This window comes from Serinus canaria, chromosome 21 (assembly GCF_022539315.1).
Source record: "Serinus canaria isolate serCan28SL12 chromosome 21, serCan2020, whole genome shotgun sequence".
Lineage (NCBI taxonomy): Eukaryota > Metazoa > Chordata > Aves > Passeriformes > Fringillidae > Serinus > Serinus canaria.
The window spans coordinates 4,726,283-4,739,142 of NC_066334.1; the positions used below are offsets into that span (position 1 = coordinate 4,726,283).

General features: G+C 54.3%; 1 protein-coding gene across 5 annotated transcripts in view; it reads left to right on the forward strand.

Annotated features, from left to right (window-relative positions):
- The window catches only part of MEGF6 (multiple EGF like domains 6), a 96,023-nt gene that overhangs the window by 80,854 nt on the left and 2,309 nt on the right, over positions 1-12,860 (forward strand). For all 5 annotated transcript variants that reach the window (XM_050982314.1, XM_050982315.1, XM_030231176.2 and 2 more), the window contains 16 exons: positions 211-342; positions 1,049-1,177; positions 1,728-1,856; positions 2,298-2,426; positions 3,388-3,516; positions 4,301-4,429; positions 5,249-5,377; positions 6,192-6,320; positions 6,947-7,078; positions 7,293-7,421; positions 8,152-8,280; positions 8,813-8,941; positions 9,259-9,387; positions 10,666-10,794; positions 10,879-11,007; positions 12,547-12,678. In XM_050982314.1, coding sequence (XP_050838271.1) covers positions 211-342; positions 1,049-1,177; positions 1,728-1,856; positions 2,298-2,426; positions 3,388-3,516; positions 4,301-4,429; positions 5,249-5,377; positions 6,192-6,320; positions 6,947-7,078; positions 7,293-7,421; positions 8,152-8,280; positions 8,813-8,941; positions 9,259-9,387; positions 10,666-10,794; positions 10,879-11,007; positions 12,547-12,678 — 2,073 coding nt within the window. The remainder of the gene's footprint in view (positions 1-210; positions 343-1,048; positions 1,178-1,727; positions 1,857-2,297; positions 2,427-3,387; positions 3,517-4,300; positions 4,430-5,248; positions 5,378-6,191; positions 6,321-6,946; positions 7,079-7,292; positions 7,422-8,151; positions 8,281-8,812; positions 8,942-9,258; positions 9,388-10,665; positions 10,795-10,878; positions 11,008-12,546; positions 12,679-12,860) is intronic.

A 12,860-nucleotide genomic window follows, 5' to 3' on the forward strand; every position in this document is an offset into this window, starting at 1 on the left:
CAGATTTCCTGCCTCTGCCAGGGAAATCTCTCTGAAATCCTTTTGGCTTCTTTGCTGTGTCTGTCTAGTGCTGGCAGTGCCTCTGGCTTCTCTGTAGACGTGTTTGTCCCTGTGCCCAGGGGACGTTGTGCCCGCTGGTGAAGGCAGCGCTGTGCCCATGCCATGCTCTCAGGTACTCACCAGTGATGGGCTCCTGCTGTGTTTTTCCAGCCTGTGACCTGGGGCGTTGGGGCCCTGACTGTGCCCACGCCTGCAACTGCAGCAACAGCGACGGCAGCTGCAGCGCCGAGAGCGGGCAGTGCCTGTGCGAGGCCGGCTACACGGGCACCCGCTGTGAGCAGAGTGAGTGCTGCCCTGCCCTGCCTGCCCCTCACCCACCAGGGCTCCCAGGGAAGGGCATTGCTCCAGCCCAGTCCCCTTCCCTGGCTGTGATGCTGATCCAGTCCCCAGGGTGAGGTGGGTACACACCTGTAAGGGGCACAGCCCACTGGTTGTGGGTACACACCTGTAAGGGGCACAGCCCACTGGCTGTGGGTACACACCCGTAGGGGGCACAGCCCACTGGCTGTGGGTACACACCCGTAGGGGGCACAGCCCACTGGTTGTGGGTACACACCTGTAGGGGGCACAGCCCACTGGTTGGGGGTACACACCTGTAAGGGGCACAGCCCACTGGCTGTGGGTACACACCTGTAAGGGGCACAGCCCACTGGTTGTGGGTACACACCTGTAAGGGGCACAGCCCACTGGTTGTGGGTACACACCTGTAAGGGGCACAGCCCACTGGTTGGGGGTACACACCTGTAAGGGGCACAGCCCACTGGCTGGGGGTACACACCTGTAAGGGGCACAGCCCACTGGTTGTGGGTACACACCCGTAAGGGGCACAGCCCACTGGTTGTGGGTACACACCTGTAAGGGGCACAGCCCACTGGTTGTGGGTTCAGCTGTCAGATATCTTTATTCCATTCAGAATCCAAGCTCCTGCCTTAGGATAGCTTCTCTGGGACCCAGGAAGGGACAGACTCCTCAGTCTCATTTCTTTCAGAGTGCCCAGAGGGGTGGTTTGGGCTGAGCTGTCGGCACCAGTGCCAGTGTGACAATGGAGCCACCTGTGACCACGTCAGTGGGGCCTGTACCTGCAGCCCAGGCTGGCGAGGAACATTCTGTGAGCATGGTGAGTACCTGACCCTGGGCACCAGGTCTCCCTCCCAGAGGGTTTGTGCTCCCTGTCTGGCTTTGTCATCCCGTTACAGCAAAGAGAATTCCTCAGCATGGCCATGGGGGGAACAACAAGACTGCAAGCTGCTGCCTCTGGTTTTATTTCTGGAGGGAAAAGGTTTAGGGGGAAAAAAAGACTATGAAAATGTAAATAGTAGGTGACCCAGTGGTTGCACAGCTGCTGTGGTCGCCTGAGTGGGTACATGTTGCACACAGGGTCTTGGAGCAGCCTCTTGGAGGATCCCTGGATGCAGGGATCCAGCTCCCCCAGCAGCCTCTCCGTGGTCAGGAACCTCAAGCCATCACTCTCCTGATCCACCACTGCCCTCTCCTGTACCTGGAATGTCCAGAGTGGACTTGCATCCAGTATCTGCTGCCCTCAGCAGCACTGTCCCACTGGTGCAGCCTCACACTGGCCACAAAGGCCACCAAGGGGCAGGCACCTTTTCCCACTGGGAGGGCTCCAGCTCTGCATTCTGTGTGGATTTCTCCTTTGTTTTCCACAGCCTGCCCTGATGGATTTTATGGACTGGAGTGTCGGCAAGCCTGTGACTGCCTGAATGGTGCCCACTGTGACCCTGTGACAGGACAGTGCCAGTGTCCCCCGGGCTGGACTGGTGCCCGCTGTGCCCAGGGTAGGTGTCTGTGCCCAGGGCAGGTGTCTGTGGGGGGTGCCCACCCTGCCCTCCATGGCACTCTGGAGCCAGGGCTGTCTCTGCTGCCAGGTCATGGGAACTGGAGTTCTGGGTTGTTCATTCCCCATTTGTGTTTTTCTCTGTGTGGAATTTAATTTGGGTTCAGACTGGGGGGTTCTACCTGAGCATTTGTGGTTGGATGCAATGAAGGCTTGGGCATCCAGCAAAACTGCTTCGACATAGATGAAGGATGGAACACTGATGGTAGCAGTGTCTGCTTGGATGTCACATTATTTCCCTGTAACCCCACTAAACCCCCTCCCAGAGCAGCCAAGCACCCCTGACACATCCCCTCCCAGCCCTGGGGAGGGTTGGCAGGAGCCTGGCTGCTGTAATTCCCACCCAGTGCCCACCACTCCTGCCTGCTCTGCTCCCCTGCAGCCTGCCCGGAGAACAGCTACGGCCAGAACTGCAGCCACACCTGCCACTGCTTCAACAACGCCACCTGCAGCCCCGTCAGCGGCCGCTGCCTCTGCCCCGAGGGGTGGACAGGACCCTCGTGCCAGCAAGGTAACTCTGACCACACCCTGCTTCCCCAGCAAGGTGACCCTTCCCACAGCACCTCCTTCCTCATCAAGGTGACCCTTCCCACACCACCTCTATCCCAGCAAGGTGACCCTTCCCACACCCTGCTTCCCCAGCAAGGTCACCCTTCCCACAGCACCTCCTTCCTCATCAAGGTGACCCTTCCCACACCACCTCTATCCCAGCAAGGTGACCCTTCCCACACCCTGCTTCCCCAGCAAGGTGACCCTTCCCACACCCTGCTTCCTCAACAAGGTAACCCTTCCCACACCACTTCTACCCCAGCAAGGTGACCCTTCCCACAGCACCTCTATCCCAGCAAGGTGACCCTTCCCACACCCTGCTTCCTCAACAAGGTAACCCTTCCCACACCACTTCTACCCCAGCAAGGTGACCCTTCCCACAGCACCTCTACCCCAGCAAGGTGACCCTGCCCACACCCTGCTTCCCCAGCAAGGTGACCCCACAGCACCTCTACCCCAGCATGGTGACCCTTCCCACAGCACCTCTACCCCAGCAAGGTGACCCTGCCCACACCCTGCTTCCCCAGCAAGGTCACCCTTCCCACCCTGCTCCCCAGCATGGTGACCCTTCCCACAGCACCTCTACCCCAGCAAGGTGACCCTGCCCACACCCTGCTTCCCCAGCAAGGTCACCCTTCCCACACCCTGCTTCCCCAGCAAGGTGACCCTTCCCACAGACCTCCACCCCATCAAGGTGACCCTTTCCACACCCTGCTTCCCCTGCCAGCATGGGGAGCAATGCCACTCCTCAGGGTGGGCAGAACGCTGCTGCCTCTTACCTGAGCAGGTGACACACCTCAAGTTGTCATTGCATCAAAATCGGTGTTGCTGTGTACCAGACCATCCACCCACGGCTCTGGCAGCGTGGCACAAGCCTCCAGAGCTGTGTCCTGACTGGGATGTCTGTCCTGTTTGTCCCTCAGCCTGCCTAGCAGGGTTTTATGGGAAGAACTGCCAGCAGCGCTGCCTCTGCCACAACGGCGGCACCTGCGACCCGGCCACGGGGACCTGCGCTTGCCCTGCGGGCTGGACGGGGCTGGCCTGTGAGCTGGGTGAGGAAACAGCTGGGAAATGGCTCTGGGGCAGACAGGGCCAGCTTTGGAATGCTTTTCTGCCCATTTTCAGCTTCCTTTTTCTACCTCTGTCGGTGTCAGGATTCACTTTCCTGAATAGTTTGGGTTCTGGCTTAGATCTTTATTATTTCTTATCAATGTTGCAGCCTCACAGCAGTGAGTTCTGCAGCCTTTCACTAGCAAGGCACAAAATGGCCAACTGTCTCTTGTAACAAGGTCTTTTAAGGCTAAACTATCCAGTTAAGAAATGACACCTAAATTATTTTCACATTTAACCCAATAATGGATCACTCAGAGTCTGCAATGCGGACTTTTCTGTCCAGTTACAAAATACCACCCAAACCCATGGAGAAGAAGGAAGAAGAAGGTGAAGAAGATGGTAAAGAAGGAGGACCAGCCTCCACCCTAAAACCTCCATCTTGCTTTATATATATTCCTATATTCTAAAACCCCAAACTCTAAGTTTTCCACCCTGTGATATCACACACTTCTAATCAACTCCACACCCACAATCCCAGTGCTATCAATCAATTCTGGAAGCTTTTCCACAGCCTCAGGTTAAATGCAGTGCTCTCCTGAGAGTCTGCCAGTACAGAAAGTCTAAAATTCTCAGCATCCAGAGCTCCACCAGTTTTCCTGTGGAGGTTGGAGGTGACATGCGAGGGGTTGGGGTGCTCGGTCCTTCCTGCGCCTGTGGGGAGCTGGGAGGGTGGGAGCTGGCAGGGTGGGTACCAGGGCAGTGTCTCACCCTGTCCCCTGCCAGCCTGTGCCCAGGGCCAGCACGGCCTGGAGTGCCAGCAGAGCTGTGAGTGCCAGCACGGGGGGCTCTGCGACCGCCGCACCGGGCACTGCCACTGCCAGCCCGGCTGGACCGGTGACAAGTGTGACACAGGTAAGGGGGGCTGATCTGGGCACTGTGGCACTGCCAGCACCTGGTGCTGCACAGGGAGGGTCTGGGGGCTTAAGCAAAGACAGGAAATTCCGATTTCAGCAAGCAGGGAGCTGGCAGTGCTGTGGTTTTGGTTGTGCCCCTGTTTTGCTCTGCCCTTTCTCCTTCCATTGAATCACAGAGGGGTTTGGGTGGGAAGGGACCATAAAGATCATCCAGTTCCACCCCACCTGGCTCCTGTCTTCTGAGGGCTGTCCTGAAAGTGCTGGTGCACACCCAGAGCAGCCTCCTCCTCCTCCTATATTCTAAAACCCCAAACTCTGAGTTTTCCACCCTGTGACATCACACACTTCTAATCAACTCCACACCCACAATCCCAGTACTATCAATCAATTTTGGAAGCTTCTCCATAGCCTCAGGTCAAATGCAGTGCTCTCCTGGGAGTCAGAGTCTGTCAGTGCACAAAGTCTAAAATTCCAAACTCTTAAGTTTTCCACCCTGTGATAAGTTTTCCACCCAGTGCTGGTGGGAGGGGGATGGGATTGCCTCAGCAGCACGGGGCACCAGGCAGTGTAAAGCACTTCTGTCATTTCTTCCAATATAAATTAATGAAGAAACCCACCCAAAAGGTAGAAATTATGTTGTTTTTGTTTAAAAAGAACCAAGTTAGGGTCCTGTCAGCTCCCCATGGCTGTACTTCAAGCTGTCTGTGTGTGCACGAGATCCAGACCAAGTCAGCTGTGGAACCACTGGGAAAAAGCCCCCAAAAGTCACCTTTTTTTTGTGCAACTTGTCCTTTCTGCTGTGTTTTCATCCCTGAAGCTTGTCCGGAGGGGCAGTTTGGGGCACGCTGTGAGGAGCTCTGTGACTGTGGGGACAATGTCTCGTGCCACCACGTCACCGGAGCCTGTGAGTGCCCCCGGGGCTGGAGGGGCCGGCGCTGTGAGAAAGGTGAGGAACTCCCTGGCTGAGGGAAACCAGGGGAACATCTGCTGCTCCAGAGCCTGGGAAAAGGGAAACTTCATTTTACATGAGAATTACAGGTTGTGGCAAAATATTTTGAGGCTGTGATGGAAGATGCTGCTGGGCTGGTTCAGCACTGGGGCAGGAGCCCCTCAGAGGAGGCTCTGATGCCTTCCAGGCATAGCAACCACTTAAATCCAGGCAGAATGCCCATTTTCAGCTTCCTTTTTCCTCTGTTGAGGTAGGGATTGAAGGCACTTGGGGCAATGGTTCATGTTCAGAGTCAGGTGTTTGTTATTTATCAATGTTCCATCCTCGCAGCAGTGAGTTCTGCAGCCTTTCATCAGCAAGGCACAAAATGGCCAACTATCTTTCATTACAAGGTCTTTTAAAGCTAAATTATCCAATTGAGAAATTTCACCTAAATTATTTTCATTTTTAACCCAATAACCAATCCCTCAGAGTCCTCAATGTGGACTTTTCTGTCCAATCACACAAAACCACCCAAACCCATGGAGAAGAAGGTAAAGGAGGAGGAGCAGCCTCCACCCTAAAACCTCCATCTTGCTTTATATATATCACTATATTCTAAAACCCCAAGTTTTAAGTTTCCCACCATGTGATGTTACACAGTTATAACCAACTCCACACCCATAATCCCAGTGCTATTAATCAATTTTGGAAGCTTTCTCCACGGCCTCAGGTCAATGCAGTGTTCTCTTGGGGGTCAGCACAGAAAGTCTCAAACTCTCCAGAACTCCAACAGCAGCAGACTCACATTCCACTGTTTGTTTTCCCACAGCCTGCCTGCCAGGTTTCTTTGGGAAGAACTGTGCCAGTCGCTGTGGCTGTCCCCTGGGAGTGCCCTGTCACCATGTCACCGGGCAGTGCGGCTGCCCGCCAGGACTGACGGGCTCTGGATGTGAAAAACGTACGGAGATGGGAATGATCCTCCTGCAGCTCTGCTGGCAGGCTCTGGGAACGGGCTGGGCCGAGCCATTCCTACAGAAAATAGAAGGGGGAAAAAAGATAAACAAGGAGAAACAGCCCAAGAGCAGAGCTGTGCCAAGGAGCAGCTCCCAGGCTGGCAGCTGGGTGCATGCCTGTGGAGTGTTAGCGGGGCAGAGGGAGCCAAGTGGGAAATCAGAGCTGGGTATTTAGTCAGGGGATTTGCAATAAATGGCTGCTAAAATGAGCTCCTGTGGGTATGAGCAAGTCTGGAAGAGACAGAGGTGTGTGAGCACGTTCCTTACACAGAGGACAGTGCTGGATTTGCCATGTCTGTGTGTGGAGCTTGCAGAAATGTGAGGGCAGGAAGGGCTGGCACAGCAAAAGGCATTTAATGCCTTTAAGTACTTGCCTTTCCTTTCAATCCAAGTATTTCCTGGAGTGAATGAACCCTTTGCACGAGAGTCCCTTTGCTTTTTGGGTGGCGGAGAATTTTACTGCCATAAAAGGCTCTCTAAATCCTGACTTAAAATAAAATGTTTTAAAAAAAGCCTTGCAGAGAGGGGTGGGATGGCTCCTGAGCCACCTTGGTGCCCTGTCTCCTCACAGCCTGCCTGCCAGGGACCTTCGGGGAGGGCTGTGCTCAGATCTGCCAGTGCTCCGGGGCCACCCAGGAATGTCACCCTGTCACCGGGGCCTGTGTCTGTCCCCCTGGCTTCCACGGTCCTGCCTGCCAGCTGGGTGAGTCCTGCTCTGCTCCCTCTCCCTGTGCCATCCTGAGATCCTGCTGCCATGTGTGTGTGTGCGAGTTGAGTTCTGGGTGCTTTGGGGCTGGCACAGGCAGAGCTCTCTGCCTCCTCCCGGCTGAAACATCCATGCACATCCACCTGGTGGGTTTCCCCAGCTGTCTGGACCTTCTCCTTGCGTTTGTAGCCGCTGTTTGTTGTCCCCTCAGAGTGCTCCCCGGGCTGGTACGGCCGGGACTGCAAGCGGCGGTGCCAGTGCAGGAACGGGGGACGCTGTGACAGTGCCACGGGAATGTGCCACTGCCCGCCGGGCTTCATCGGCGCCGACTGCGCCATCGGTGAGCTCTGCTCCAGCCACGGGGGCTGGGAAAGCAGGGGAGCCTCCTCAGAGGGGGCTGAGGGGTGGGAGAGGCAGACCCTGCCCGCAGAAAGGCTGCTGACCGTCCAGGGATGGGCAGCAGACCAAGGACTGACTCCTGGGAAAAGCTCCCTGTGTCCTTTGTCCATCTGTCCTGGCAGCAGTGTCCTCCTGCTGTGTCCCAGGGCAGGAGCCTGCAGATGACCGTGTTTGCTGTCTGCCTTAGCCACGGAAATGTTTTCCTGCTCTGTTTATTTTATGATAAAGTGATTTCTCCTGACACACCGTGCCCTCGCTGTATTGCTGTACAGCCACAGCTGGGCAGGGCTTGGAGCAGCCTGGCTTAGTGGGAGATGTCCCTGCCCATGACAGAGGGGTTGGAAACAGATGATCTTTAAGCTCTATTCCAACCCAAACCATTCCATGATCCTATGGCACAGCAGGGCAGGGCTGGAGTCTCCTTCTCATCCCATCACTGAGCTCCAGTGCTGTGCAAAACTTTCCCTGTCCCACCTCCCACCTCCCAGACAGATGACCTTTAAGGTCTCTTCCAACCCAAACCATTCCATGATCCTATGGCACAGCAGGGCAGGACTGGAGGGCTCCTTCTCATCCCATTGCTCAGCTCCAGTGCTGTGCAAAACTTTCCCTCTCCCACCTCCCACCTCCCCAGCCCTGCTTTGGCCTGACCCAGGTTTTCCTCCCTCCAGGATGCCCCGCTGGCCGCTACGGCCAGGACTGTGCAGGGCTGTGCCCCTGTGGGGCCGGTGTCCCCTGTCACCCTGTCACTGGAGACTGTGTGTGCCCTCCGGGCAGAGCTGGCCCCACGTGTGAGCAAGGCAAGTGCTGTGCATCGGGGCTGTCAGGGGGTGCGTTGGGAAAGATCCTGGGCAGGAAATTATTTCCTTGCCCTGAGATCTCTGTTCCTGCTCCCTGTGCCTGTGGTGGTGTTCACAGGGGTCCCAGGGCAAGGGAAGAGATGAGAATCTTGGCTCCATGTTCCAGAAGGCTGATTTATTATTTTATTATATATATTATATTAAAATATATATATATATTAAAACTATAATAATAGAAGAAAGGATTTAATCAGAAGGCTAGCAAGGAATAGAAAGGAATGGAATGATAATAAAATCTTGTGACCGACCAGAGAGTCAGAGACAGCCAGACTGTGATTGGCCATTAATTAAAAACAACCACATGAGACCAATCCAAGATGCACCTGGTGCATTCCACAGCAGCAGATAATTATTGTTTACATTTCCTTTCTGAGGCCTCTCAGCTTCTCGGGAGAAAAAGACCCTAATGAAAGGATTTTTCATAAAATGTATCTGTGACTCTGTGCCCACTGCTGCTCCTCTGTCCCTGCAGGTTGTGAGAGGCACCACTACGGGCCGGGCTGCCAGCAGCGCTGCTCCTGCCGCAACGGGGGGCTCTGCCACCCCGCCGATGGCTCCTGCTCCTGTGCCCCAGGGTGGACGGGCAAATCCTGCGAATCAGGTAACCCTGGACTGGATCCTGTCTGATTGTGGAGCTCACACCCTGGGTCCACTTTCTGTCATCCCACCCGTGCCAGTCCTGCCTCAGCCCAGCCCTCCGGAGCGTGGCTGTGGGGATGCTGAGCAGCTCTGCTGCTCCCTCTGCCTGCAAATCTGATTTGCAAATCCTGCGAATCAGGTAACCCTGGCCCTGTTTGACTGTGGAGCTCACACCCTGGGTTCACTTTCTGTCATCCCACCCGTGCCAGCCCTGCCTCAGCCCAGCCCTCCTAAGCTCGGCTGTGGGTTGCTGAGCTCTGCTGCTCCCTGTGCCCACAGAGTGCCCTCCAGGAAGCTTCGGTGCCGCCTGCCAGCTGCGCTGCCCCTGCCTGCACAACGCCACCTGCCACCCGGCCACCGGCGCCTGCCGCTGTCCCCACGGCCACTACGGGCCCCTGTGCGAGCACAGTGAGTGCTACACCCTCAGCTTGGGGCATGGGAAGGTCTCTAGATCTCGGCTAGAGAGCAGGAGCACAGGACATGGGTGTTCTCAGGGTCTGTGTTGCTGAAATGGCTCCTGAGGTATTAAAGTCTCTTTTTTCCTGCCCTGCACTCAAAGAAGTCGAGGTTCCTCGGCTCTGATTTTCAAGGTTGTTTATTTTCTCTTATCTATGACATTCTTTCTCCAACCTGCTGAGATCTGTCCAGCAGGTCAGGCTGTGGCTCAGCCCCTGCCCTTGGCCTGGTGCTGGCTTTTTATACTAAGAACTACCTGTGCTTTATTTACAATAATTTCCCAATACCTATCACCTGTGCTAGACAGTCTGTCTGTGCTCTAAACCATTCCAGAAGTGTCACCATCACAGCACAAGAAGAAGAAGAAGAAGGACAGGACATGCCCTCCATCTTGCCTTTTGAACCCTCATTCTAAATCCCAAAAATTCCACTTTTTCAAACTAACTATTATTCTACTCAAACTCTTGTGGCTTGTAACTCTTCACACAAAGTTGGGAATTGTTTCCACGGGTTAAAATTGAAGGCACAGGTGTCTTTGACTCCATGCCAAGGTCTCTGAGCCCCCTGCCAGGGTCTCAAGTCCTCCAGGGCAGCCAGAGGAATGTCCTGGGTCCCAACAGGGTGTGACTGTTGCTACAGGTCACGAAATAAAATGATGTGGACATGCAGCTCTCCAAGGCAAAAAGAAGAGCTTTTAATTCCTGACTCCAACATTTATAGATTTCCAAAAGTGACAGTGGATTGGAGGGTGACAGCGCCACCTCTCCAATGACACTGGACAAACCAACAGTCCATCAAATTTCTCCTTCTCCATAAAGGAATGCAAAACAATAAGTTGTTTAAAAATAAAGCATGTGAGAAAGTTTGTTACAATAATGTAAACATCAGAAGGGTCAGAAAAACTTGAAAAACCACGTGACAGCAGTGTCACACTGCACGGGGCTCTCTCTTTTCCAAGGGTGATTTCTGATCCCTGTGTGACCCCACGGGCACAGCAGTGCCCTCGCAAGGCACACAGGTCTGCAGTGCCCGGCAGTGTTGGGCACTGAGCAAACCCCGTGGAGCTAAACATGGGGCTTGGAGCTCTGGGCACAAGTCGGGCACAATTTGGGCACAATTTGGGCACAATTTGGGCACAAGTCGGGCCCTGTGCTCCTCCCTGCTGGGCTGGCTGAGGCTCTGCTGCAGAGTTGTGCTCCCCCCGTCTCTAACGAGCTTCTCCCGTCCCAGGCTGTCCCCCGGGGTTCCATGGAGAGGGCTGCCAGCAGCGCTGTGACTGCCAGCACGGAGCAGGCTGTGACCCCGCCACCGGGCGCTGCCGCTGTCCCCCAGGGCTGCGGGGCGAGCGCTGTCACACAGGTACCCCCATCCTCCTCCTCGCCCTTCCTGAGGGCATCCCGAGGGCCTGGCACGCAGAGCAGGGGCTGATTCTGTCTCACACAGGCTGCAAGGAAGGGACGTACGGCGAGGGGTGCCAGCATCTCTGCGACTGCCCCAGCGATGTCCCCTGTGACCCGGTGACAGGACGCTGCCTGTGCCCCCCGGGCAGAACCGGCCCCAGGTGTGCTGCAGGTGAGCTGAGCCCCGGCTGGGCAGGGCAGGAAGGGGGCTGTGTGGTGGGGGTTTGCTCCCAGGAGGCTGGGAGAGGCTTTTTTCTGGTGGGTGTCACCTCACAGAGCGAGAGGGGCAGTGGCATATTGTATTTGAGGGGTTCCCAGATGAAGGAAGGAATGATGAATCTGACTCCATGTTCTCAGAATTTTTTATTTTATTTTTATTTTATTATATTTTATTTTATTTTAATTTTATTTTTTAATTTTTTAATTTTAATTATTTTATTTTTAAATTTCATTTATATTCATATCTATTATCGTATCATATCATATCATCTCTATTCATATCATATCATATTATACTGAACTATACTAAAGAATACAGAAAGGATACTTTCAGAAGGCTAGAAAGATAATAATGAAAACTTGTGACTTCTTCCAGAGTCCTGACAAAGATTGACTTTGATTGGTCATTAAGTCAAAACAATTCACATGAAACCATTGACACAATCACCTGTTGGATAAACAATCTCCAAACACATTCCAAAGCAGCACAACACAGGAAAAGCAAATGAGATAAGAAGTGTTTTCCTTTTTCTCTGAGGCTTCTCAGCTTCCCAGGAGAAGAATCCTGGGAAGGGGATTTTTCCAGAAAATCTGATGGTGACAGTGGCACTCATCTCTCTGGCCCCTGTTCACAGCCAGATCTGAATGCAAATTCTCCCCCAGTCTCCAGAGCCCCTGTGTTCAGACTGACACAGTCAAAGGCTGAAGGGACATCCTGGTGGCCTGGGGTGCTCTGGTGTCCTGTGTCACCACAGCAAAAAGCTCCCTGCCCTCTCCTGCACCCGGCTCTGCCTGAGCATCCCGGGAGAGCTCTGAGCCTTCCTGCTCAGTGCTGCCACGGGCATCATCCTGAGTCTTGGGGTTTCTGCTGCTCACAGTGACCCCCAGATGTGTCACAAAGTCTCTTTTCCCAGCCCGGCAGTCAAAGAAGGGGTTAGAACTCTTCTATTCTCACTGTCAAGGTGGTTTATTGTTTCTAATCTACAAAATTCTTTCTCTGGCCTGCTGAGGTCCATTCAGCAGGACAGACAGAGGCACTCTGCCTGCCCCTGGGGCGGTGTTATCTTTTTATACTAAAAACTACCTGTACAATATGTACAGTAACTTCCCAATCCCCATCACCTGTGTTAGACAGTGAGCTCCTACTCTAAACCAATCCAAAAGTGCCACCATTGCAGCAGGAGATGGAGGCCAAGAAAAAGAAAGACTGGACATGCCCAGATCTCTCTATCTTGCCTCCTGAACCCCCATTCTAAAAACCCCAAAAATCTATTTTTCACCTTGTGACTAATTATTATTCTACTTAGACTTTGGTGGCTTGCAGATCCTCATATAAGGTTGGCAATTTTTTCCATGGGTCATAATCAAAGTCACAGGTGTCTTGGGCTCTGTGCCAGGGTCTCTGAGCCCCCTAGCAGGGGTTTGGGCAATCCAGGACAGCCAGAGGGATGTCCTGAATTCCAACCCCTGAGCAGCTCTGTGCCCTCTGCAGAGTGCCAGCCCACCCAGTTCGGGCCCGAGTGCCGCCTGGCGTGCCAGTGTGCCCCCAGCAGCTCCTACTGCAACGCCAGGAATGGGCAGTGCCTGTGCCTGCACGGCCACACGGGACCCACCTGCCGTGAAGGTGAGGCCATGGAAGGTACAGAACCCAAGGGGAGGCTGTGCCTGTGCCAGGGGTGGGGTTGGGAGCAGTAAATCAGCTCAGTGCAGTCACTTAGGGCAGCACCTGCCTGGTGCCAAGCGCCTCAGTTGGTCTCACCTGTTTGCTGTCACTGTGGGCACCAGGGAGGTTTATGGAGTCTCAGA